Source organism: Stegostoma tigrinum, chromosome 6 (assembly GCF_030684315.1).
Source record: "Stegostoma tigrinum isolate sSteTig4 chromosome 6, sSteTig4.hap1, whole genome shotgun sequence".
NCBI classification, from domain to species: domain Eukaryota; kingdom Metazoa; phylum Chordata; class Chondrichthyes; order Orectolobiformes; family Stegostomatidae; genus Stegostoma; species Stegostoma tigrinum.
Window position 1 is genome coordinate 110031902 of NC_081359.1, and position 26583 is coordinate 110058484.

Consider the following 26583-nt stretch of genomic DNA (forward strand, 5'->3'; position numbering starts at 1 on the left):
AAAGGGGAGAGTGGGAGTGAGGGGGAGGGCGGAGGAGTGAGGGGGGAGAGAAAAGTGGAGAGAGAGGGAGTGAGGGGGGAGAGAAGGAGCAAGAGGGGGGAGGGAGCGGGAGTGGGGGGAAAGAGAGAAAAGGGGAGAGACAGAGAGCGAGGGGGGGAGGGAGAGGGGGGAGGGAGAGGGGGTTGTGGGAGAGAGAGAAAAAGCGAGGGGGGGAGCGAGGGGGGGAGAGAGAGGGGGGAGGGAGAGGGGGGAGGAGAGGGGGCTGTGGGAGAGAATAGATGGGCTCCAACAAGTAATGGCTACCCAATCAAGCTTAACCCATTGACATGAAGGAGACAGCGGGAGCAGATGGAACAAAGAGGACGCTCCCTCACCACAAACACTTCTCGAAAGCAGGAAGAGAGACGTACTTGTTTAACATCATCACATAATCCTCTGTGTTGTCGTCATCGCTGAAGAGACTGCTTGGACTTTCACCGGTACTGCTTCTCTCAACGTCATTCATCTCCTATGAAACACCAAGGCCAGAGTGCATGTTCACCGAACCATCCCAATGCTTTTCGAGGTCAATTAGACACAGAACACAGCCCAGTCCCTCACACAAACCGACCGTCTATCCATTCGCTCCGTCTGTACTTCCCACTGCCTCGGAAAAACAGCCGGCATCATCAAAGACCCCTCCCACCCCGGTTACACGCTCTCCCACCCTCTTCCATGGGGTAGGAAATAGAGAAGTTTGAAAACACACACCAACAGATGGAAGAGGTTTGCAGGAGGAGGAGGAATTCGGAACAGGCACTCACCGAGCTGGCAGTCCGGCAGGAGCCGTCCTTGTCACCCATTCCAACTGGGAAAAAGATGTCGCTGCTGGGAGCTGACTCACATTGTGAATGTTCCACAGGCAGAGAGTCTGCTGGGACACAAGAGGGGGGAGAGAGTAGGGTTAGACCCGCCGAACACTGCAAACAAAACCCACACACCGGGGCTGGGGGAGGTAGTGTTCAGGCACACGGTGGGGCGGGATGGTCAGGCACAGGGTGGGAGGTGAGTCAGACACATGGGGGGGTCTAGCAAGCACACGGAGGGGGGCGTCTATCAGACACACGGGGGGGGGGCGTCTATCAGACACACGGAGGGGGGCGTCTATCAGACACACGGGGGGGCGGCGTCTATCAGACACACGGAGGGGGGCGTCTATCAGACACACGGGGGGGGGCGTCTATCAGACACACGGAGGGTCTATCAGACACACGGGGGTGCTGTCAGACACACGGGGGGGGGAGAGGGGGGAGGGAGAGGGGGGACGGAGAGGGGGCTGTGGGAGAGAGAGAAAAAGCGAGGAGGGGGGAGCGAGAGGGGGGAGGGAGCGGGAGTGGGGGGAAAGAGAGGGGGGCGTCTATCAGACACGGGGGGAGGTCTATCAGACACACGGGGGGGGACGTCTATCAGACACACGGGGGGGTCTATCAGACACACAGCGGGGTCTATCAGACACACAGGGGGAGGTCTATCAGACACACGGAGGGGGACGTCTATCAGACACACGGGGGGGTATATCAGACACACGGGGGGGGGATCTATCAGACTCACGGGGGGGTCTATCAGACACACGGAGGGGGGTGTCTATCAGACACACGGATTGGGGTGTCTATCAGACACACGGGGGGGTCTATCAAACACATGGAGGGGGCGTCTATCAGACACACGGGGGGGTCTCTCAAACACACGGGGTGGTCTATCAGACACACGGGGGGATCTATCAGACACACGGAGGGGGCGTCTAACAGACACACAGGGGGGGTCTATCAGACACACGGGGCGTCTATCAGACACATGGGGGGGGCCTATCAGACACACGGGGCGTCTATCAGACACACGGGGGGGGTCTATCAAACACACGGGGTGGTCTATCAGACACACAGTGGGGGGCGTCTATCAGACACATGGGGGGAGGTCTATCAGACACACGGGGGGGGTCTATCAGACACACGGGGGGGTCTATCAGACACACGGGGTGTCTATCAGACACACGGGGGGGTCTAGCAGACACACGGGGGGGTCTATCAGACACACGGGGTGTCTATCAGACACACGGGGGGGTCTATCAGACACACGGAGGGGTCTATCAGACACACAGGGGGGGATCTATCAGACACACGGGGGGGTCTATCAGACACACGGGGGGGTCTATCAGACACACGGGGTGTCTATCAGACACACGGGGGGGTCTATCAGACACACGGAGGGGTCTATCAGACACACTGTGGGGGTCTATCAGACACACGGAGGGGGGTGTCTATCAGACACACGGGGGGGTCTATCAGACACACGGGGGGAGGTCTATCAGACACACGGGGGGGATCTATCAGACACACGGGGGGCGTCTAACAGACACACGGGGAGGTCTATCAGACACACGGGGGGATCTATCAGACACACAGGGGGAGGTCTATCAGACACACGGAGGGGGGTGTCTATCAGACACACGGGGAGGTCTATCAGACACACGGGGGGTCTATCAGATACATGGAGGGGGCGTCTATCAGACACACGGTGGGGGGAGTCTATCAGACACACGGCGGGGGGCATCTATCAGACACACGGGGGGAGGTCTATCAGACACACGGGGGGGCATCTATCAGACACACGGGGGGAGGTCTATCAGACACACAGCGGGGGCTATCAGACACACGGAGGGGGGCGTCTATCAGACACACGGCGGGGGGCATCTATCAGACACACGGGTGGAGGTCTATCAGACACACGGGGGGGTGCGTCTATCAGACACACGGGGGGAGGTCTATCAGACACACGGCGGGGGGCATCTATCAGACACATGGGGGGAGGTCTATCAGACACACGGGGGGAGGTCTATCAGACACACGGGGGGGTCTATCAGACACTCGTGGGGAGGTATATCAGACACACGGGGGAGGTCTATCAGACACACTGTGGGGGTCTATCAGACACACGGAGGGGGGTGTCTATCAGACACACGGGGGGGTCTATCAGACACACGGGGGGAGGTCTATCAGACACACGGGGGGGATCTATCAGACACACGGGGGGCGTCTAACAGACACACGGGGAGGTCTATCAGACACACGGGGCGTCTATCAGACACATGGGGGGGGGCCTATCAGACACACGGGGCGTCTATCAGACACACGGGGGGGGGTCTATCAAACACACGGGGTGGTCTATCAGACACACAGTGGGGGGCGTCTATCAGACACATGGGGGGAGGTCTATCAGACACACGGGGGGGGTCTATCAGACACACGGGGGGGTCTATCAGACACACGGGGTGTCTATCAGACACACGGGGGGGGGTCTATCAGACACACGGGGGGGTCTATCAGACACACGGGGTGTCTATCAGACACACGGGGGGGTCTATCAGACACACGGGGGGGATCTATCAGACACACGGGGGGGTCTATCAGACACACGGGGGGGTCTATCAGACACACGGGGTGTCTATCAGACACACGGGGGGGTCTATCAGACACACGGAGGGGTCTATCAGACACACTGTGGGGGTCTATCAGACACACGGAGGGGGGTGTCTATCAGACACACGGGGGGGTCTATCAGACACACGGGGGGAGGTCTATCAGACACACGGGGGGGATCTATCAGACACACGGGGGGCGTCTAACAGACACACGGGGAGGTCTATCAGACACACGGGGGGATCTATCAGACACACAGGGGGAGGTCTATCAGACACACGGAGGGGGGTGTCTATCAGACACACGGGGAGGTCTATCAGACACACGGGGGGTCTATCAGATACATGGATGGGGCGTCTATCAGACACACGGTGGGGGGAGTCTATCAGACACACGGCGGGGGGCATCTATCAGACACACGGGGGGAGGTCTATCAGACACACGGGGGGGCATCTATCAGACACACGGGGGGAGGTCTATCAGACACACAGCGGAGGCTATCAGACACACGGAGGAGGGCGTCTATCAGACACACGGCGGGGGGCATCTATCAGACACACTGTGGGGGTCTATCAGACACACGGAGGGGGGTGTCTATCAGACACACGGGGGGGGGGTCTATCAGACACACGGGGGGGATCTATCAGACACACGGGGGGGATCTATCAGACACACGGGGGGCGTCTAACAGACACACGGGGAGGTCTATCAGACACACGGGGGGATCTATCAGACACACAGGGGGAGGTCTATCAGACACACGGAGGGGGGTGTCTATCAGACACACGGGGAGGTCTATCAGACACACGGGGGGTCTATCAGATACATGGAGGGGGCGTCTATCAGACACACGGTGGGGGGAGTCTATCAGACACACGGCGGGGGGCATCTATCAGACACACGGGGGGAGGTCTATCAGACACACGGGGGGCATCTATCAGACACACGGGGGGAGGTCTATCAGACACACAGCGGGGGCTATCAGACACACGGAGGGGGGCGTCTATCAGACACACGGCGGGGGGCATCTATCAGACACACGGGGAGAGGTCTATCAGACACACGGGGGGGTGCGTCTATCAGACACACGGGGGGAGGTCTATCAGACACACGGGGGGAGGTCTATCAGACACACGGGGGGGTCTATCAGACACTCGTGGGGAGGTATATCAGACACACGGGGGAGGTCTATCAGACACACTGTGGGGGTCTATCAGACACACGGAGGGGGGTGTCTATCAGACACACGGGGGGGTCTATCAGACACACGGGGGGAGGTCTATCAGACACACGGGGGGGATCTATCAGACACACGGGGGGCGTCTAACAGACACACGGGGAGGTCTATCAGACACACGGGGCGTCTATCAGACACACGGGGAGGTCTATCAGACACACGGGGCGTCTATCAGACACATGGGGGGGGGGCCTATCAGACACACGGGGCGTCTATCAGACACACGGGGGGGTCTATCAAACACACGGGGTGGTCTATCAGACACACAGTGGGGGGCGTCTATCAGACACATGGGGGGAGGTCTATCAGACACACGGGGGGGGTCTATCAGACACACGGGGGGGTCTATCAGACACACGGGGGGGGGTCTATCAGACACACGGGGGGGTCTATCAGACACACGGGGTGTCTATCAGACACACGGGGGGGTCTATCAGACACACGGGGGGGATCTATCAGACACACGGGGGGGTCTATCAGACACACGGGGGGGTCTATCAGACACACGGGGTGTCTATCAGACACACGGGGGGGTCTATCAGACACACGGAGGGGTCTATCAGACACACTGTGGGGGTCTATCAGACACACGGAGGGGGGTGTCTATCAGACACACGGGGGGGTCTATCAGACACACGGGGGGAGGTCTATCAGACACACGGGGGGGATCTATCAGACACACGGGGGGCGTCTAACAGACACACGGGGAGGTCTATCAGACACACGGGGGGATCTATCAGACACACAGGGGGAGGTCTATCAGACACACGGAGGGGGGTGTCTATCAGACACACGGGGAGGTCTATCAGACACACGGGGTGTCTATCAGACACACGGGGGGGTCTATCAGACACACGGGGGGGATCTATCAGACACACGGGGTGTCTATCAGACACACGGGGGGGTCTATCAGACACACGGGGGGGATCTATCAGACACACGGGGGGGTCTATCAGACACACGGGGGGGTCTATCAGACACACGGGGTGTCTATCAGACACACGGGGGGGTCTATCAGACACACGGAGGGGTCTATCAGACACACTGTGGGGGTCTATCAGACACACGGAGGGGGGTGTCTATCAGACACACGGGGGGGTCTATCAGACACACGGGGGGAGGTCTATCAGACACACGGGGGGGATCTATCAGACACACGGGGGGCGTCTAACAGACACACGGGGAGGTCTATCAGACACACGGGGGGATCTATCAGACACACAGGGGGAGGTCTATCAGACACACGGAGGGGGGTGTCTATCAGACACACGGGGAGGTCTATCAGACACACGGGGGGTCTATCAGATACATGGATGGGGCGTCTATCAGACACACGGTGGGGGGAGTCTATCAGACACACGGCGGGGGGCATCTATCAGACACACGGGGGGAGGTCTATCAGACACACGGGGGGGCATCTATCAGACACACGGGGGGAGGTCTATCAGACACACAGCGGGGGCTATCAGACACACGGAGGGGGGCGTCTATCAGACACACGGCGGGGGGCATCTATCAGACACACGGGGGGAGGTCTATCAGACACACGGGGGGAGGTCTATCAGACACACGGGGGGGGTGCGTCTATCAGACACACGGGGGGAGGTCTATCAGACACACGGCGGGGGGCATCTATCAGACACATGGGGGGAGGTCTATCAGACACACGGGGGGGTCTATCAGACACTCGTGGGGAGGTATATCAGACACACGGGGGAGGTCTATCAGACACACTGTGGGGGTCTATCAGACACACGGAGGGGGGTGTCTATCAGACACACGGGGGGGTCTATCAGACACACGGGGGGAGGTCTATCAGACACACGGGGGGGATCTATCAGACACACGGGGGGCGTCTAACAGACACACGGGGAGGTCTATCAGACACACGGGGGGATCTATCAGACACACAGGGGGAGGTCTATCAGACACATGGAGGGGGGTGTCTATCAGACACACGGAGGGGGGTGTCTATCAGACACACGGGGAGGTCTATCAGACACACGGGGGTGTCTATCAGACACATGGAGGGGGCGTCTATCAGACACACGGTGGGGGGCGTCTATCAGACACACGGCGGGGGGCATCTATCAGACACACGGGGGGCATCTATCAGACACACGGGGGGGCATCTATCAGACACACGGGGGGAGGTCTATCAGACACACAGCGGGGGCTATCAGACACACGGAGGGGGGCGTCTATCAGACACACAGGGGGAGGTCTATCAGACACACTGGGGGGTCTATCAGACACACGGGGGGTCTATCAGACACACGGGGGGAGGTCTAAAAGACACACGGGGGGGTCTATCAGACACACGGGGGGGTCTATCAGACACACGGAGGGGGGTGTCTATCAGACACATGGGGGGGTCTATCAGACACACGGGGGGGTCTATCAGACACACGGAGGGGGGTCTATCAGACACATGGAGGGGGTGTCTATCAGACACACGGTGGGGGTCTATCAGACACACAGGGAGGTCTATCAGACACACGGGGGGAGGTCTATCAGACACACGGTGGGGGGCGTCTATCAGACACACGGGGGGAGGTCTATCAGACACACGGGGGGAGGTCTATCAGACACACGGGGGTGGTCTATCAGACACACGGGGGTGGTCTATCAGACACACGGGGGGAGGTCTATCAGACACACGTGGGGAGGTCTATCAGACACACGTGGGGAGGTCTATCAGACACACGGGGGTGGGTGTTTCTCCTTTCAGCCACATGGGCTGAGGGATAACAATGAAACAGGGACCGTGAGGACATCACCTGGTCCCCTTCAACATCCCCCACCCACAGGCTCCTTTACCTCAACTCGTGCTCAATCGAACATCCCATCCGAAGGGCGGTGCGGCTCTCCTGGAGCTACAGGGGCTGGATTCACCGGATCGGGGATCTCTGATCCTGTGAGATCACAGCTGACACAGTGTACCCATCTACTGCCGACAACTCAGGGTCCTTCCTCTTTCAGCCCACTCACTTTCCCAGAATAACGGACACAGCTTTCATTCTGATAGTGCCTTTCATGACCTTCGGACATCTCCCCGGCCAGCCACCCAAAAGCTTCCTTCCCCCCTCCCCGCCACCGAAAACTAAGTGGGTGCATCAGGGCGCTGTGCAAAATGTGCACAGCAAGATCCTACAACACGCCGGGGCGCCTCCAACAGCATCCATGGGGGGAATTGAATCCATCTCTCAGGATGGCTCCCACGGGATGTGGATGGACAGTTACAGGGTGACTTCGGAGCAGGGCGGCCCCTTTAACCAGGGGGTGGGGGGCCCCGCACTATCGGGCTGAAGTTGCTGCCCTTTCTCAAAAGAACTTCCTTAAATGTAGAGCTGAGCTCGCAACACCATGTTGCAACAGCCTTGAGTCACATTCACCAAAGTGGTTTAGCCCATGACCTGCCCCACTGAGTCAAAGAGAGAGAACAGCAACAGAAGCAGGCCATTCAGAGTTAACGACTCAGGTCCGGACCCGAAACGTTAACTCCGTTACCTCCTCCACAGATGCTGCCAGACCTGCCGAGCTTCTCCAGCAACTTCTGTTTTTGTTCCTGACTTACAGCATCCGCAGTTCTTTCGGTTTTTGTTCTGCATCCAGAGCCTGCTCTGCCATTCAATGGCCTATCACCCAGCTCGGGTCCCTGGCCCCTCTTTCCCCACGCCCTTCCATCCCTTTCGTCCCAACTCCTTTTTGCAAAACATTCGATGTTTTGGGCGCAACTGCTTTCTGGGGCGGAAAATTCCACAGGCTCCCCACCTGAAGATGTTTCTCCTAAGCTCAGCCCGAAAAAGTCTGCCCTCAGACCGTGACCCCCCAGTTTGAAACTCCCCAGTCACCAGGAGCATCCTTCCTGTATTTTCCCCATTAGAGTTTCATAGGTTTCTATGCGATGACCCTTACTGTTCTAAACTCTATTCCATTACAGTCCGAATCGAACCAGTGTCTCCTCATACTGTCTGTCCTGCCAAGCCAGGAATCATTCCGGTCACCATTACAGAGGCCAGTTTAAAGTCCACATTTTTGTCGAGTTAAAGTGGTTGGATTTGAGATGGTATCCCCAGAGAAACTGCAAAGCCCTGTGCAAATGCCCCGAGCTGTGCCCTGTCCCCCCTGCCAGCTGATGGAGCTGGGGAGATCTCACTGTTTGCAACTGGTCCTGCGTTACGCTCGCTGGTGGGTGGAGAGTGGAGGAGGGGGCCATTCTGAGATAGACGTACCCAAACCCTCCGACCCCACTGGGGTGTGGTGGTGGGTGGGGGGAGAGGGGTAATTTCTCTCCATGGACTCCAGGCTAACTGTCCAGCTTCAGATTTGAACGCCCCCCCCCCCCCCCCCACTACCGAGGCATCCACTGGAATTTAATTTCAATTAATTGGGGGGGGGGGGGGGGGCGTCCTCAGTCATGGTGATCAGCCACTGTCACAAAAGCCCTGCTGCTTCCCTACGGCCCCCCCAGGGGAAGGAAATGGGTTGCAACTGACCCAGTGTGGCCTCCATGTGACTCCAAACCCACAGCTACGCCCCGTAACTGCCCACTAGAAGTGCCCCAGGCAAGCACCACATTTACTGGGCAATGAGAATGGCGAATGATTACCAGCATCCCGCGACGGGGGGGGCAACCACCGCGCCCCCCCCTCCCGACAGGAATACCAGACGGAACAGGATAATCCGGAAGCAGTAGCCCTCCCCCATTCCCACTCCAACCCCCCCCCAGCACCGCGGACGGACTCTTGAACCCGCACACAGAAACGCCGGTAGTCCGGGGGCGGGGGGGGGGTCTGCGAGAGGCAAAGCCCGCGGGGCACTACTCACTCAAGCCCGGGAGGGCAGGGAGCGGCGACAGGCTGCAGTCGACACGGCCCTGTGCGGCTGGCCAAGGCCTCGGGCCTGCAGGAACGGGAGGGGGCGAGGTGTCCGTCTGGCATTCATTCACGTTCGAGCTGGGCACGGCTCTGAAAGGCAAAGCACAATAACCCGGTCACACTCCGAGCCAGCCCTGCAGGAAATCCACCAAACCCAGCCAATGGCATCGCCACACACACAACCCCCCACCCCCCATCCCCCCCCAGCGTCAAACACCCCCGCGGGCAGGGACAGCACGGGGTTAGAGAGAGCGGAGAGCTCCCTCTACACCGTCCCCACCATCAAACACTCCCAGGGGCAGGGACAGCACAGGGTTAGAGAGAGCGGAGAGCTCCCTCGACACTGTCTCTATCAAACACTCCCGGGGCAGCACAGGGTTAGATACAGAGTAAAGCTCCCTCTACACTGTCTCCCCCATCAAAAACTCCCAGGACAGGGACAGCACGGGGTTAGATGCAGAGTAAAGCTCCGTCTACACTGTCCCCACCATCAGACACCCCCGCGGGCAGGGACAGCACGGGGTTAGAGAGAGCGGAGAGCTCCCTCGACACTGTCCCTATCAAACACTCCCGGGGCAGCACAGGGTTAGATACAGAGTAAAGCTCCCTCTACACTGTCCCCCCACATAAAACACTCCCAGGGACAGGGACAGCACAGGGTTAGATATAGAGTAAAGCTCCCTCTACACTGTCCCCATCAAACACTCCCAGGGACAGGGACAGCACAGGGTTAGATACAGAGTAAAGCTCCCTCTACACTGTCCCCCCATCAAAAACTCCCAGGATAGGGACAGCACGGGGTTAGATGCAGAGTAAAGCTCCGTCTACACTGTCCCCACCATCAGACACCCCCGCGGGCAGGGACAGCACGGGGTTAGATGCAGAGTAAAGCTCCCTCTACACTGTCCCCATCAAACACTGCCAGGGACAGGGACAGCACGGGGTTAGATGCAGAGTAAAGATCCCTCTACACTGTCCCCCATCATCAAACACCCTCAGGGACAGGGACAGCACAGGGTTAGATACAGAGTAAGGCTCCCTCTACACTGTCCCCATCAGACACCTCCAGGGACAGGAGTTGGATGATGTGCAATAACTGGACAATGAGACCTCACAGTGAGGCTGACAAAAGGACCTGGAAAACTGATCCCATAAATTAGCAGCAGCCACCGCCCCCAATCTGGGAAAAAAGTCAGCGGGAATGAGAAGGGAACGGTGCTAATCGCTATCCACGGGAGAGGGACTGTCGCTGCAGTTCACTTCCACGCTTCACTGCGGAAAATCAGTGCAGCGTCATCGACACCGATGAGATTAAACAATCAAACCACAACCGGAAATGACTGAAGGCCCATAAAACTCAACACTCGCTCTATTTATATCCCTTTGGATTCGCTCAGTCAACTGACTAAACAAACTTTATTTCAAACATCAGGCTGTCTGCACCTGCCCCCCCGCTTCACTGAGCCCACCCACCCACTTAATCCCGCTCCCACTGCCCCCTCTACACTCTGCCCCCCATCACTGACCCCACCCACCCATTTAATCCCCCTCCCACAGCCCTGTGTACACTCTGCACCCCATCACTGACCCTACCCACCCATTTAACCCCCTCCCACAGCCCCCTCTACACTCTGCCCCCCATCACTGACCCTACCCACCCATTTAATCCCCCTCCCACAGCCCTGTGTACACTCTGCCCCCCATCACTGACCCTACCCACCCATTTAATCCCCCTCCCACTGCCCCCGCTACACTCTGCCCCCCCTCACTGACCCTACCCACCCATTTAATCCCCCTCCCACAGCCCTGTGTACACTCTCCCCCCCCATCACTGACTCTACCCACCCATTTAATCCCCCTCCCACAGCCCTGTGTACACTCTTCCCCCCATCACTGACCCTACCCACCCATTTAATCCCCCTCCCACAGCCCTGTGTACACTCTGCCCCCCATCACTGACTCTACCCACCCATTTAATCCCCCTCCCACAGCCCTGTGTACACTCTTCCCCCCATCACTGACCCTACCCACCCATTTAATCCCCCTCCCACAGCCCTGTGTACACTCTGCCCCCCATCACTGACCCTACCCACCCATTTAATCCCCCTCCCACTGCCCCCTCTACACTCTTCCCCCCCATCACTGATCCAACTCACCCATTTAATCCCCCTCCCACAGCCCTGTGTACACTCTGCCCCCCATCACTGACCCCACCCACCCATTTAACCCCCTCCCACAGCCCCCTCTACACTCTCCCCCATCAGTGACCCTCCCTACCCATTTAATCCCCCTCCCACAGCCCCCTCTTCACTCTCCCCCCATCACTGACCCCACCCACCTATTTAATCCTCCTCCCACTCTCCCTGTACAGTTAGGGATGGGCTTTGTAGTTGCGTTCTGACGTAAAAGTAAGACTGGAATTAAGTGACAGAAACTCTCCTGGAACAGCGTGACTGGCTACTACCTTAGGATGACCATGAGAAATAGGAACAGGAGAAGGCCATTCAGTCCCTCAAGTCTGCTGCACCATTGAATAGGATGGTGGCTGATCTGACATTCCTCACACCCACTTTCCTTCCCTTTCCCTGTAATCCTTGATTCCCCGACTGATCAAGAATCTGTCTCAGGCTTAAATATACACAAGGTCTCTGCCCCACAGCTCTCTGTGACAAGGAGTTCCAAAGGCTCACAACCCTCTGAGAGAAGAAATTCTTCCTCATCTCAGTCTTAAACTGGTGCCCCTTTATACTGAGACTATGCCCTCTGGTCCTAGACTCTCCCATGAGGGGGAACAGTCTCTCAGCATTTACCCTGTCAGGTCCCTTGTGAATCCTGGATGTTTCAATGTGATCCCCTCTCATTCCTCTAAACTCCAGTGATTAGAGTCCCAACCTGTTTAGCCTTTGCTGTGAGACAATCCCTCCCTACCAGGGATCATCCCAGTGAACATTCTCTGAACTGCCTCCAATGAAATGATATCATTCCTTAAACAAGGGGAACCAAAACTGCTCACAGTGCTCCAGATGTGGTCTCCCCAGCACCTTGTACAGTTGCAGTGAGGTCAGAAGTCACACGACGCTGGATTATAGTCCAATCGATTTATTTGAAATCAGAAGCTTTCAGAACTTGTAATTTCACATAAGCCTGTTGGATCTTAACCTGGTCAGAGATAATGGGACCTGCAGACGCTGGAGAATCCAAGATAACAAAGTGTGAAGCTGGATGAACACAGCAGGCCAAGCAGCATCTCAGGAGCACAAAAGCTGACGTTTCGGGCCTAGACCCTTCATCAGAGAGCCACAAAAACCTGGTGTCGTGTGACTCCTGACCTAATCCACCCCATTCCAACACCAACACCTTGTACAATTGCATTAGGGCTTCCCTACTCTTACACTCCAACCGCGCCCCTGACCCGAAGGGCCAACATTCCATGACCCTTCCTGATTACCTGCTGCCCCTGTGCGCTAGCTCTCTGTGTTTCATGTACAAGACCAGCCCAGTCTCCTTGTGTCGGAACTTTCTGCAGTTTTTCTCCATGTAAAGGAGAGTTGCATCTCCTGCAGGGTCCCAGTAAGTTTGGCTAAATACAGGGTGTCTGCAGAAATACTTGAAGCATCTCCCTGGACAGAAACAGACTGATGCTAAAACATGGACAGCACAGTGAAAACACTGGCCAACAGGGGGCGGTGGTTCCACACCTTAGTTTCAGCACAACATACCCATTTCTTCCGTCTCACACCTCAGCTCATACTCATACACACCTCTCAGTCTCTCCTTGATCAGAACAAGAAACATCTTTATCTTTTGCATTGGCCCTTCAGACCATGAGTTCACGTAGAAACAGATAAAAAACAGAAACACCTTCATTTAAAAAGGGGAGGGAGGCAGAAGACAGGAAACAAGATGCTGGTGAGCCTGACCTTAATCATCGATAAGATTTTAGAGTCCATTCTTAATGATGAGATTGCAGAGTACTTCGAAAGTGCATGGTTAAATCGGGCTGAGTCAGCATGGCTTCATCAAGGGGAGGCATTACAGACAAATCTATCAGAATTCTTTGAGGAGGTAATGAGCAAGCTAGAGAACGGAGAGCCAGTGGATGTGATCTATTTGGATTTCCAGAAGGGCCTTTGACAAGGTGTTGCACCTTGAGATGAGATAAGTGCTCATGGTGTTAAGGGACACAGGGCACGGATAGGGGATTTGCTGACCGGCAGAAGGCAGAGTGCGGAGATTATGGAGGCTTTTTCAGGATGGCAGCCAATGACTAGCAGAGTTCCACAGGGATCACCGTCAGGATCACAACTACTCACATTATATATTCCCAATCTGGATGAAGGAACTGAGAGCATTGCAGATAACACAGAGGCAGGTAGAGGAACAGGTAGTGTTGAGGAAGTAGGGAGGCCGTACAGGACTTGGACAGGCTGGGAGACTGGGCAAAGGAGTGGCAGAAGAGATACAATGTGGGAAAGTGAGAGGTTATGCACTTTAGCAGGAAACCAGGCTGTCTTTCATGAGATAATAACATGTGAGGCTGGATGAACACAGCCGGCCCAGCAGCATCTCAGGAGCACAAAAGCTGTCTTTCATGAGAACCCAGCTCAAAGATGTTCACCCACCCGGGAAGGGAAGGCAGTCGCAGAGGGTGGTTTCGGATTTTCAGCATCTACAGGTCTTTGATCATTTTTCATGCTCACAGCAATGTGGCTGCCCTCTGGGCAATTAGGGATGGGCAGCAATTGCTGGCCCAGTCAGTAACAGCAACACTCATGAATTCTTAAAAATACTGTCCGACAGTTTGCACAAGCCACGTTTAACTTTGATTTTCTAAAGAATTGCCTCTGTCTCATCAGCAGCAGGAGCCTTTGTACTCAGGAGACTGGACACCATTTCGCCAGGATTAGGATCACGGTTCGCCAGGATTAGGATCACGGTCGCCAGGATTAGGCTCACGGTCGCCAGGATTAGGCTCACGGTCGCCAGGATTAGGCTCACGGTCGCCCAGGATTGCTGAAATTTTGTTAATTCAGGAAGAAAGTCCTGTGCGAGTTGATTGTCCAGTTATGGAATCCTTGAATTTTTACAACGTGCAAAGTAGCCCTTCAGCCCATCAAACATTAATTCTGATCCCAGTTTCAAGCACTTGGCCTGTAGCCTTGTACAGTGAACATAAAACATAGAACACTACAGCGCAGTAGAGGCCCTTCGGCCCTCGATGTTGCACCGACCTGTGTAACCAATCTAAAGCCCATCTAACCTACACTATTCCATCATCATCCATATGTTTATCCAATAACCATTTAAATACCCTTAAAGTCGGCGAGTCTACTACTGTTGCAGGCAGGGCATTCCATGCCCTTACTATTCTGAGTAAAGAAACTACCTCTGACATCTGTCCTATATCTTTCACCCCTCAATTTAAAGTTATGTCCCCTTGTGCCAGCCATCTCCATCCTAGGAAAAAGGTTCTCACTGTCCACCCTATCTAATCCTCTGATCATCTTGTATGTCTCTATTAAGTCGCCTCTCAACCTTCTTCTCTCTAAAGAAAACAGCCTCAAGTCCCTCAGCCTTTCCTCATAAGACCTTCCCTCCATACCAGGCAACATCCTGGTAAATCTCCTCTGCACCCTTTCCAAAGCTTCCACATCCTCCTTATAATGCGGTGACCAGAACTGTATGCAATATTCCAAGTGCAGCCGCACCAGAGTTTTGTACAGCTGCAACATGACCTCATGGCTCCGAAACTCAATCCCTCTACCAATAAAAGCTAACACACCATACGCCTTCTTAACAACCCTATCAACCTGGGTGGCAACTTTCAGGGATCTATGCACGTAGATACTGGGATCTCTCTGCTCATCCACGCTACCAAGAATCTTACCATTAGCCCTGTACTTTGCATTCCTGTTACTCCTTCCAAAGTGAATCACCTCACACTTGTCTGCATTAAACTCCATTTGCCACCTCTCAGCCCAGCTCTGCAGCTTATCTATGTCTGTCTGCAACCTACAGCATCCTTCGTCACTATCCACAACTCCACCGATCTTAGTGTCGTCTGCAAATTTACTAACCCATCCTTCTATGCCCTCATCCAGGTCATTTATAAAAATGGCAAACAGCAGTGGACCCAACACCGACCCTTGCGGTACACCACTAGTAACTGGTCTCCAGGATGAACATTTCCCATCAACTACCACCCTCTGTCTTCTTACAGCAAGCCAATTTCTGATCCAATTCAGTGTGGTGTTTTAAGCTCCCAATTACAAACCCTCTCAGCACATCAAGCTATCACTGATAAACTTCCAAACTCAGGGCTAGTACAATCAGCAATTCACACAAAAACGTGACAAAGAGTTACAAACAACAGTGGCCACTCACTGATATTGCAATGTGAATATCGTCAAGTGTACAACACCCTCACAATAAACTTCCAAATGTCTACAAGGCTGTTCCAAGCCTATCAGATTATAGAGGGCACAGCAAGCTCTGCATATACAGGAAGGTCCCTCAGTAACTGTGAAGGTTCTACTTTACAGCAGGAGGACTCTCCAACCTCTCTGCGCTTTCCAGGGAACACAGTCAGAAACTCAAAGAGAACTTCACCCTCATATTGCTCTCTCTGGTCTAGAATGACTTCCAGCAGTGATAGATGTAGCCCCAACAACACATCACCAAGGCAGGAGACATGCGAGCAAAATAAGAACATCCATCCATGATGCACAGCCCTTGTGGCACTCTTTTGAAGAATTGATTGATGAATGGAGGGGAGTCAAAATGTTTCACTCTTCACTTCACCCCGAGCTCAAGAATATAGCACCAGTGAGGTGAGAGTGACAGCCCTTGATATCAAGGCTGCAATTCGACCGAGTTTGGCATCAAGGGGCCCGAGCATTACTGGAATCAATGAGTATCAGGGGAAACACTCTCCGATGGTTTGTGTCATGCCTGACACATAGGAAGATGGTTGTGGTTGTGGGAGGTCAATCATCTCAGCTCCAGGGCATCTCTGCAGGAGTTCCTCAGGGTAGTGTCCTAGGCCCAACCAGCTTTAGCTGCTTCATTAATGACCTTCCCTCCATCACCGGGTCAGAAGTGGGGATGCTCGCTGATGATTGCACGATGTTCAGCACCATTCGTGACTCCTCAGATACTGAAGCAGTCCGTGTTCAAATGCAACAAGGTCTGGACAATATCCAGGATTGGGCTGACAAGTGTAAAATGATATTCATGCCACACAAATGCCAGGCTGTGACCATCACCAATAAGAGACAATCTAACCACCGCTCCTTGACATTCGATGGTGTTACCATCACTGAATCCCCCAGTATCAGCATCCTGGGGGTTATCATTGACCAGAAATTCAACTGGACTCACCACATAAACACAGTGACTACAAGAGCAGGTCAGGAGCTGGGAATACTGCAGCGAGTAACTCACCTCCTGACTTCCTAAAGCCTGTCCCACCATCTACAAGGCACAAATCAGGAGTGTGATGGAATACACCCCACTTGCCCTGGATGGGGGCGGCCCCAACAACACTCAGGAAGCTCAACACCATCCAGGACAAAGCAGCCGCTTGACTGGCACCACATCCGCAAACATCCCACTCCCTCCACCACCAACGCTCTGTAGCAGCAGTGTGTACCATCTACAAGATGCACTGCAGAAATTCACCAAAAATTCTCAGGCAGCACCTTCCAGTTCTGAGGAAGGGTCCCTGAATCCGAAACGTTAACTCTGTTCTTTCCTTCACAGGTGCTCCCAGACCTGCTGAACTTTTCCACAACTTTGTTTTTGTTCCAAACCCACAATCTCTTCCATCTAGAAGGACAAAGGCAGCAGATACATGGGAACACCACCCCCCTGCAAGTTCCCCTCCAAGCCGCTCACCATCCTGACTTGGAAATAAATCTCCGTTCCTTCAGTATCACTAGGTCAAAATCCTGGAACTGCCTCCCTAAGGATATTGTGGGTCAATCCACAGCACATGGACTGCAGCAGTTTACAAAGGCAGGTCACCACCCACCGCCCCCCCCCCCCCCCACCTCCCCACCATCGCCAGGAGACAGCACAGCGGTTAACACTGCTGCCTCACAGCGCCAGGGACCCAGGTTCGATTCCAGCCTCGGGTAACTGTCTGTGTGGAGTTTGCACATTCTCCCCGTGTCTGCGTGGGTTTCCTCCGGGTGCTCCAGTTTCCTCCCACAGTCCAAAGATATGCAGGGTAGGATGGATTGGCCATGGGAAGTGTAGGGTTACGGGGATAGGGTGGTGGGATGGGCCTGGGAGGGATGCTCTTGGGAGGGCTGGGTAGGACTCAATAAGCTGAATGGCCTGCTTCCACACAGTACGGATTCTGAAGGGACCACGAGGAGTGGGTAATAAACGCTGGCACCTACCAGTTACACCCACATCACATTAAAAAGTAAGAAAGAGAAACATGTTCTGATTTTGGAATCTCTCGCTCAGCAGCTCAGCCGAAATAAACCCCAGCATCAGACAGGAAAGAGAAACCGTTTGGAATCATTGTCTGTCTGCTCATATTTCTGGAAGATTCTGCTACCCCGAACACTGGGTCGAACGGCCTTCCCCCAATACTGACCCACCCAACCTCCCCCATGTAGCCGGGGGTCCCCAGCTAAACGGCAGGCCGGTGCCTAGTTACCAGGCCGCAGGGCGGCCCTCTTATTCGGAAGGGGCAGCTGGTGATGGTTTAACCCGAGGGTCACCATGCCTCAGGCCAGGGGAGAGGGAGAGTCTTTCACACAAACCTCGGCCTGTGTAGGAACTGAACCCACGCTGTTGGCAGCACTGCTCATCGAAAGCCAACTGTACAACTAACTCAAGCGTGTGCCAGCGTGGTTACAATGGGCCGAATGGCCTCCTCCTGCATTGTAACATTTCGGTGAAGTTTTACAGCAGTCTCTGACCCAGCCTCCCCAGCAAATCAGCTCAATTGGGACTGGGCTCGGACAGCACATCACAGAAAACAGGAAAGGGGAGGAAAGCCAGGGAGCCGCCATGTCTGTGCCGTCATTCAATACCATCATGACCTATACCAGGCCTTCAGCCCAGTCCCTACATCACAAGATACCGCAGGAGACCAGCACTCTGTCTCTCCCAGCCACCAACATGTTCAACTATACAGCAGGGCGCAACCCTGTGGGATACATTCCCAAGGACTCACACTCTTGCAGTGAAAACATTTCTCCCCTTTTTGAGGGAGAAATAATCGGCCCCCCACCCTCAATCAGGGGATCCATGTTCCAGGGTCTCCAGTGACACATCACTGTGTAGAACAGAATTAGTGTAAAACTAGGCAGGTATAATTACAGTGCAGGAGACAATACAAATAAAATCCTCATATTTCTGACAGTGCCTGCTCCCTCAGCACTGACCCTCCAACAGCGCGGCGCTCCCTCAGCACTGACCCTCCGACAGTGCCCACTCCCTCAGCACTGACCCTCCGACAGTGCCCGCTCCCTCATCACTGACCCTCCAACAGTGCGGCGCTCCCTCAGCACTGACCCTCCGACAGTGCCCACTCCCTCAGCACTGACCCTCCGACAGTGCCCGCTCCCTCATCCCTGACCCTCCGACAGTGCGGCCCTCCGTCAGCACTGACCCTCCGACAGTGCGGTGCTCCCTCAGCACTGACCCTCCGACAGCGCGGCCCTCCGTCAGCACTGACCCTCCGACAGCGCGGCGCTCCCTCAGCACTGACCCTCCGACAGCGCGGTGTTTATATGATGGACAATAACACTTACGGTATGAGCAGATGTAGGCCATTTGGCCCATTGAGGTTGCTAAGCCACTCATTCAGATTGTAGCTGGTTACCCCTTGGTTTCTGGGGCCAGCAAAGACCTGTCCATCTCACTCTCAATATCCAACGACATTGCCTCCAGCCCCTCCTGAGGCAGTGCTCCAAAATCTCACAACCATCAGGAAACCAAATTTCCCCTCATCTCCAGCCAGAAAGGGCGACCCCTCATTTTCAATCAGTGTCCCCTCAGAACTAACTCACATGAAAATACACCCTTTCCACAGCCACTTTGTCAAAACTGCCTCTCATCCCAAGTATCAACCTCGAACCTGCTCTGTACCACTTCCAGAGCATAAGCCCATAACATACAGGAGTTGTGTTTTTTGTGTATTCACTGGTGGGACATGGGCATCTCCAGCATTTATTGCCTGTCCCCAGCTGCCCTTGTAGAGGTATGTTCTGCGCTGCATTAGGCCACTACTCCCTGCCTAATACTCCAGGTTCCAGTCCCAATGCAGGACTTAAAACCATATGATTGGCATCATATCAACGTATATACCCTTCTAAAACATGCCAGAAGCAGCGGGTAAGGTGGGGTGGAATTGGAGAGTACTAAAGCTCCAGACAGGAAAAGACATGTTAAAAAGTGCTTATTACCACAGCAACCTACATTCCCTGAGGAAGCTGTGAACACACAAGCACCATTATACAACCAGGGATCCTTCCTTCCGATTGAAGTCCATGAGGAGTATTATCTCTGATAGAAATTAGCCAATTTGCGTGGGAAATGTTTTTGAGCTGTCAACACAAGCAAGCTTTCAGGTACTGCAAACGCCCCCCAAAACTATTTGTGTGTTGAATGCGAAAATATTGTGCAATTTGCGCGCTGACAGTGTCCTCAAATCAGAGGTAGAACTTCCTTTACCCTGTAGAATATTCCGCAGCATGGCCAGTTTCTATCGGTGGGCAGGGTTTGAGTACTGTTCAGTCTGGGAGGACTCAGTGAAGACACTGTGGAATGAGGTAGGCAGTAACTGCCTTACTCTGAGGTAGGAGTCGTCGGGTGAGTTTTAAATGCTGGCTCCTCTCTTCGGGTTTGTAAATGCGAAACATTGTGTAAGAAAGAACAAGGTAACAAAGTGTGGAGTTGGATGGACACAGCAGGCCCAGCAGCATCTCAGGAGCACAAAAGCTGACATTTTAGGCCTAAACCCTTCATCAGAGAGGGGGAGGGGAAGAGCTGGGCTGGTTTTGGGATGCAGTGGTTCACCCCCCCCCCCCCCACTGCATCCCAAAACCAGTCCAGCCTGTCTCTGCCTCCCTAACCTGTTCTTCCTCTCACCCATCCCTTCCTCCCACCTCAAGCCGCACCTCCATCTCCTACCTACTAACCTCATCCCACCTCCTTGACCTGTCCGTCTTCCCTGGACTGACCTATCCCCTCCCTACCTCCCCACCTATACTCTCTCCACCTATCTTCTTTTCTCTCCATCTTTGGTCCGCCTCCCCCTCTCTCCCTATTTATTCCAGAACCCTCACCCCATCCCCCTCTCTGATGAAGGGTCTAGGCCCGAAACGTCAGCTTTTGTGCTCCTGAGATGCTGCTTGGCCTGCTGTGTTCATCCAGCCTCACACTTTGTTATCTCGGATTCTCCAGCATCTGCAGTTCCCGTTATCTCTAAGAAAGAACAAGTTGTTTTTGCTTGTATTAATCCTGTGCCCCCTGCCTTCCCATCTTCAGTTCAAAGCTGCATTTTCCTGCAGCTGACCCAACTGAGCCACCATCGCCCAGATTTAGAAAACAAACTCAATATGGCACTTGTCAGCTTTGGCACCAGTGTTTAAGACAAACTTAAGAATTAAGGAAGTAGGAGCAGTGCAGTGCCAGGAACCTGTTCTTCCATTCCATAAGGCGTGGCTAACCTGTGACCTCAACTCCACATTCCCTCCCAATCTCTCTCGATTCCCTGGGAGTGCAAGCATCTAGATATTTAAACTTTAATGGCTGAGAATCCCCTGGAGTGTCAGAGGCTGAGACCGTATAGATGTTTATAACATCGCGAGGGGTATAGATAGATAGGCAAGGTCTTTTTTCCCAGGATAGGGGAGCTCAAAACTAGCGGGCATAGGTTTATGGTGAGAGAGGAAAGATTTATAACCGTCAGTCCCACTCCCCCATTCAATATTCATAGCCCTGTCAGCTTATTTACTTCATAAACCCACCCAGTTTCCCCTTTGAAACCATCAATGGCCCCCACCTCACTCTCATGGGCAGTGGGTTCCCGATAATTACCATTTGCTGCAGAAAAAAATCTTTCCCACCCTATATTCCACCTGCTGGCTTCTTCCCTACTCTCTTAACCTTTCGATATCCCTTTATAGGCTCTTCACACCCTCCAAATAACTCCTAATCCAATCTAAATTTGTATGATTAATAGCCTGTATATCATTCTCTTTAGCCACCTCATAAATGTAGTTTGGACCCAAACAAGATAAGCATGATCCATTTCTTCCCACTCTGCCTGGTAACTAATCCTCTTTGCTTGCTGATGCTTTACCACCCAATCACGCTACCTTTCACATGGGCAACTTATTAAACGCCTTTTGGAAATCCAAATATACAAGATCATGGGTTGTCCCCGTTAGCTACAACCTGAAATCATTCTAATCAATTTCTCTTTGAGAAATATCACGCCCACTCTGCCCAATCATACACTGATTTTCTAAACATCTTCAACCAAGGATTGTCTTCATTAATGATGTCAAGACTGACTGGCCTTGCTTCACAATTTTCTCTCTTCTCTTCTCTGGAAAAACACTGTTGCAGTTGCTACCTTCCAACTCATTGGAACTGGAGAATTAAAGGAATTTTGGAAGGTCAAACCAAAACTACTTGGCAAAAAAAAATCTATTTGGCAAAAAAGCTTATTGTTGGCAATCAAGCTGAGTGAAGATGTCAGCTATCTGTCCCATTAAATCCTCCACGAACTTTGCGGAGCTAATAATTACTTTAGGCTCCTCATTTTCATTAGATTCTTAGATTCTCCATTACGCCTTTTGAAGCTTCTCCTCTAAAAACGGACAATACTTATTTGTTTGAAGTATCTGCCAACTTCTTATTGCCAATTCGAATCATTTATCTCACCACCCCTTTCTTTTCCATTTTACAGCCTTGACAGAAAGGTAAAGTTAGCATAGTCCTACTCTGTCATTACAGACAGACCACTGGTGGTGGTTTAACCCAAGGGTCACCATGCCTGGGGAGCGGGACGAGGTTGAGAAGGAGCATCCTTCATGGTGACCTCAGCGAACATGAGAATTGAACCCACGCTGATGGCATCCCGCTGCACTGCATATCAAACCATCTAAGCTTAACTGACCTCCAAACCTTGAACTAAATGCTGATTTGCCACTTTGTTTTTCTTTTAAGACTGCAGTGCAAAGAGTTATTGGAAGAAATTAGACTGCAGTTTCAGTCAATTTATTTGGGCCACATTTGATTTTACCATTAACTTGGCACTTCACTGGCATCGAACTCCTTGCTAATGGTTGACAACCCTCTTTGTTGGGGAGGAAGGCAAACTAAACACCTTCTGGTCCCACCGTAAAAACAGTCATCGGAATTAATGAGAATTCAAGGACGGTAAATATTTTCCTGCTATTTCATCACTCATTCGTGTGGCTTTTTAAAATCTCAATATCATCAGAAGGTTATTAATCCATGCCTGAAAAATCTATGTGGACTTGATCGTTTTATAAACTTGACAACTACAAGAGAATATGTTCACGGTGGGTCAGTGGTGAGCACTGCAGCCTCACAGTGCCAGGGACCTGGGTTCAATTCCTGCCTCGGGTAACTGTCTGTGTGGAGTCTGCACATTCTCCCTGCGTCTGCGTGGGTTTCCTCCAGGTGCTCCGGTTTCCTCCCGCAGTCCAAAGATGTGCAGGCTAGGTGGATCGGCCATGCTAAATTGCCCGTAGTGTTCAGGGTTGCGTGGGTTATAGGGGGATGGGTCTGGATGGGATGCTTCAAGGGGCAGTGTGGACTTGTTGGGCCGAAGGGCCTGTTTCCACACTGTAGGTAATCAAATCTAATCAGGCCATTCAGCCCATCAAGACTGCACTGACATTCAAGGTAACGAAAACTGATGTAATGATCCAAAACTGCACTTTCCTGCCTTTTCCCAACAATCCTTGATTTCCTTCCTGATTACTGCCTTCACTGCCATGAATATACTTAATGACCCAGGCTCCACATCCCTCGGCAGTAAATAATTCCACAGATCCATTCCCGTCTGAGAGACGAAATTCTTTCTGATCTCTGCCTTAAATGGGAGATGCTCGGAATGTACAGCACAGAAACAGACCCTTTGGTCCAACTCATCCAAGCTGACCCGATATCCTAAATTAACCTCGTCCCATTCGCCAGCATTGGGCCCATATCCCTCTAAACCCTCCCTATCCATGTGCCCATCCAGATGCCTTTTAAATGCTGTAACTGTACCAGCCTCCACCACTTCCTCTGGCAGCTCCTTCTATACTCGCACCTCCCTCTGTGGTGGTCCCTTTTCAATCTTTCCCCTCTCACCTTAAGCAATGGCCCTCTAGTTTTGGACTCCCCCACCCTGGGGAAAAGACCATGGCTATTTACCCAGTCCATGCCCCTCATGATTTTATAAACCTCTTTACTAGGGCACCCCTCAGCCTCCGACACAACAAGGAAAAAGCGCCCAAATCTATTCCCCAAGGTCCCACTGTACCGTCAGATAACCATCCTCACTGTCCACTCCAACACCTATTTCAGTCTCTTCTGCAAACTTATTCTGAGATGATTCCCCTAGTCAAGAGGAAGCAACTTCTCTGCACTTACTCTGTCAAATCCTTAAGAATCTCGTCTATTTCAGTAAGGCCACCTCTCAACTCCAATGAGATACATTAGGTTCATTTAAGCGACTCTTCGATAGTTTCATCTTAGAGTTGGACAATAGGTCAGCACAACATTGTTGGCTGAAGGGCCTGGACTGTGCTGCCCTGATCTATGTGCAGGCCCAACCTGCTCAGACTCTCCTCATAAGACAGGCCTTCCACAGCTGGGATCAGATGAGTGAAGCTTCTCCAGACTGCCTTCAACACCAGTCTATCTTCCCTTGGATATACAGCACAAAATATTTAACTGCTTTACATCTAAATTGTTCGTTGAATAAGCAGATCAAGGCCGCGCAGATTTTGAGATCCGGCCTCACCAGTGCTCTGAATAGCTGAGTCAGAAGTCACATGGCACCTGGTTATGGTCTAACAGGTTTATGTGAAATCACAAGCTTTCAGAATGTCGCTCCTTAAAGTCACTAGCACCTGATGGAAGAGCAGCGCTGTGAAAGCTTGTGTTTTCATATAAACCTGTTGGACTATAACCTGGTGCTGTGTAATTTCTGACTTCATCCATCCCATTCCAATACCAGCACCTCCACACCACAGCCAATTGTATAAGTGAACAGTAACATCTTTATTTCATGTTCAAATCTTCTTGCAATCAAGGCTAGCATTCCAATTGCCTTCCTGATTGTGTTCTGTACATACACACACAGCTTTTACGGCTTGTGTATCAGCCATACTGTCCCTCCTCCTCACTTGCCAGTCCTCTGTTCACACAAATGTGTTATCCTCCCCCCCACCACTGTCAGCTTCTAGTTTCTGCCTTCCATGTGTTAATTTATCAAATGTCAGCTGGGAATCCAGTCAAGTACAACTGCAAGCTCACCTTTTTATTTAGAGACAGTAGGAACTGCCGATGCTGGAGAATCTGAGATAACAAGGCGTAGAGCTGGATGAACACAGCAGGACAAGCAGCATCAGAGGAGCAGGAAGGGTCCAGACCCGAAACGTCAGGCTTCCTGTCTCTCTGATGCTGCTCGGCCTGCTGTGTTCTTCCAGCTCTACACCTTGTTATCTCACCCTTTTATTTAAGCTGCTTTTAGCTGATGTGACAACTTTTAAGGTGAATTCTATCCATCTGTACTAACACTTGGGTTGCTCCTAAATCTTTTATAAAAGCATTTGATTGCAAATTGACAGGTGTGTTTCTCTTGCCAACTTTGTCATAGCACAAATGAGATCAATGACAATCAGTAATTCACAAACTCATCTGTACCCACAGCACATGTTACTCTGCAATAACTGACTCAATACAATTTCTCTTTCATAAAACCCTGTTGACTCTTCCCAATTACTTTGATTTGTTCTAAGTGCAGCGATTAATTCTATCAGCTCACTCACGACGACATCAAACTAACCAGCCAATAGTTTCCTGTTTTTTTTTCCCACCCCTCTCTTCTGGAGCATTATATTTGCTACTTTCTGGTCTCATTGGACTTTTCTGGAGTCTAAGCAATTTTAGAAAATTAACTCTCGCTCTTTCACCAGTTCATTTAAGGCCTAAGGATGAGGCCCATCAGGACCTGGACTCTTGTCAGTTCACAATGACAACACAAACACAAACAGAAGTTGCCGGAAAAGCTCAGCACATCTGGCAACACCTGTGGAGAGAAATCACAGTAAAACGCTTCAGGTCCAGTGATCCTCAGTACAGTTACGAAGGAGGGTCAACGGACCAGAAACATTTACTGTGATTTCTCTCCACAGATGCTGCTGAGCTCTTCCAGCAATAGCGAGTTTTGAGAAGATTTGTAGCTCAGGTTGAGGTTCTGGATGTGAGTTTGCTCAGTGAGCTGGAAGGTTCGTTTTCAGACGTTTCGTCACCATTCTAGGTAACATCATCAGTGAGCCTCCGACGAAGCGCTGGTATTATGTCCCGCTGATTTTGTGATTTCTGATTTTGTTTCTTACATCCAGCATCCACAGTTTTTCATCATCATAGAATCCCCACAGTGTGGAAGCAGGCCTTTCGGCCCAGCAAGCCCATACCAACCCTCAGAGCATCCCACCCAGACCCATCCCCCTGTCACCCACCTAACCTACACACCCCTGTACACTATGGGCAATGTAACACAGCCAATCCACCCGAACCCGCACATCTTTGGAATGTGGGGGGAAACCGAAGCACCCGGAGGAAACCCACGCAGGCACGGGGAGAATGTGCAAACTCCAGGCTGGAATGAAACCCGGGCCCCTGGCACTGTGAGGATTTTTTTTATTTAGTTCACAGCTTCAGGCATTCACTCAATCCCACTTCCCATGTGACTGTACCTTCACCCAGGTCCTCACCCCGTTCAACTCCAGATTCA

At 52.7% G+C, this 26583-nt stretch overlaps 1 protein-coding gene across 8 annotated transcripts in view; it reads right to left on the bottom strand.

Moving 5' to 3' along the window:
* Nucleotides 1-26583, bottom strand: part of LOC125453592 (arf-GAP with Rho-GAP domain, ANK repeat and PH domain-containing protein 1) — a 189778-nt gene that overhangs the window by 90994 nt on the left and 72201 nt on the right. For 4 of the 8 annotated variants that reach the window (XM_059646857.1, XM_059646860.1, XM_059646864.1 and 1 more), the window contains 3 exons: nt 9523-9662; nt 804-913; nt 411-508 (listed from right to left, as the gene is read on the bottom strand). In XM_059646857.1, the coding sequence (XP_059502840.1) occupies nt 411-508; nt 804-913; nt 9523-9662 (348 nt within the window). The remainder of the gene's footprint in view (nt 1-410; nt 509-803; nt 914-9522; nt 9663-26583) is intronic. The other 4 variants (XM_059646859.1, XM_059646863.1, XM_059646862.1 and 1 more) reach the window with 1 other exon arrangement.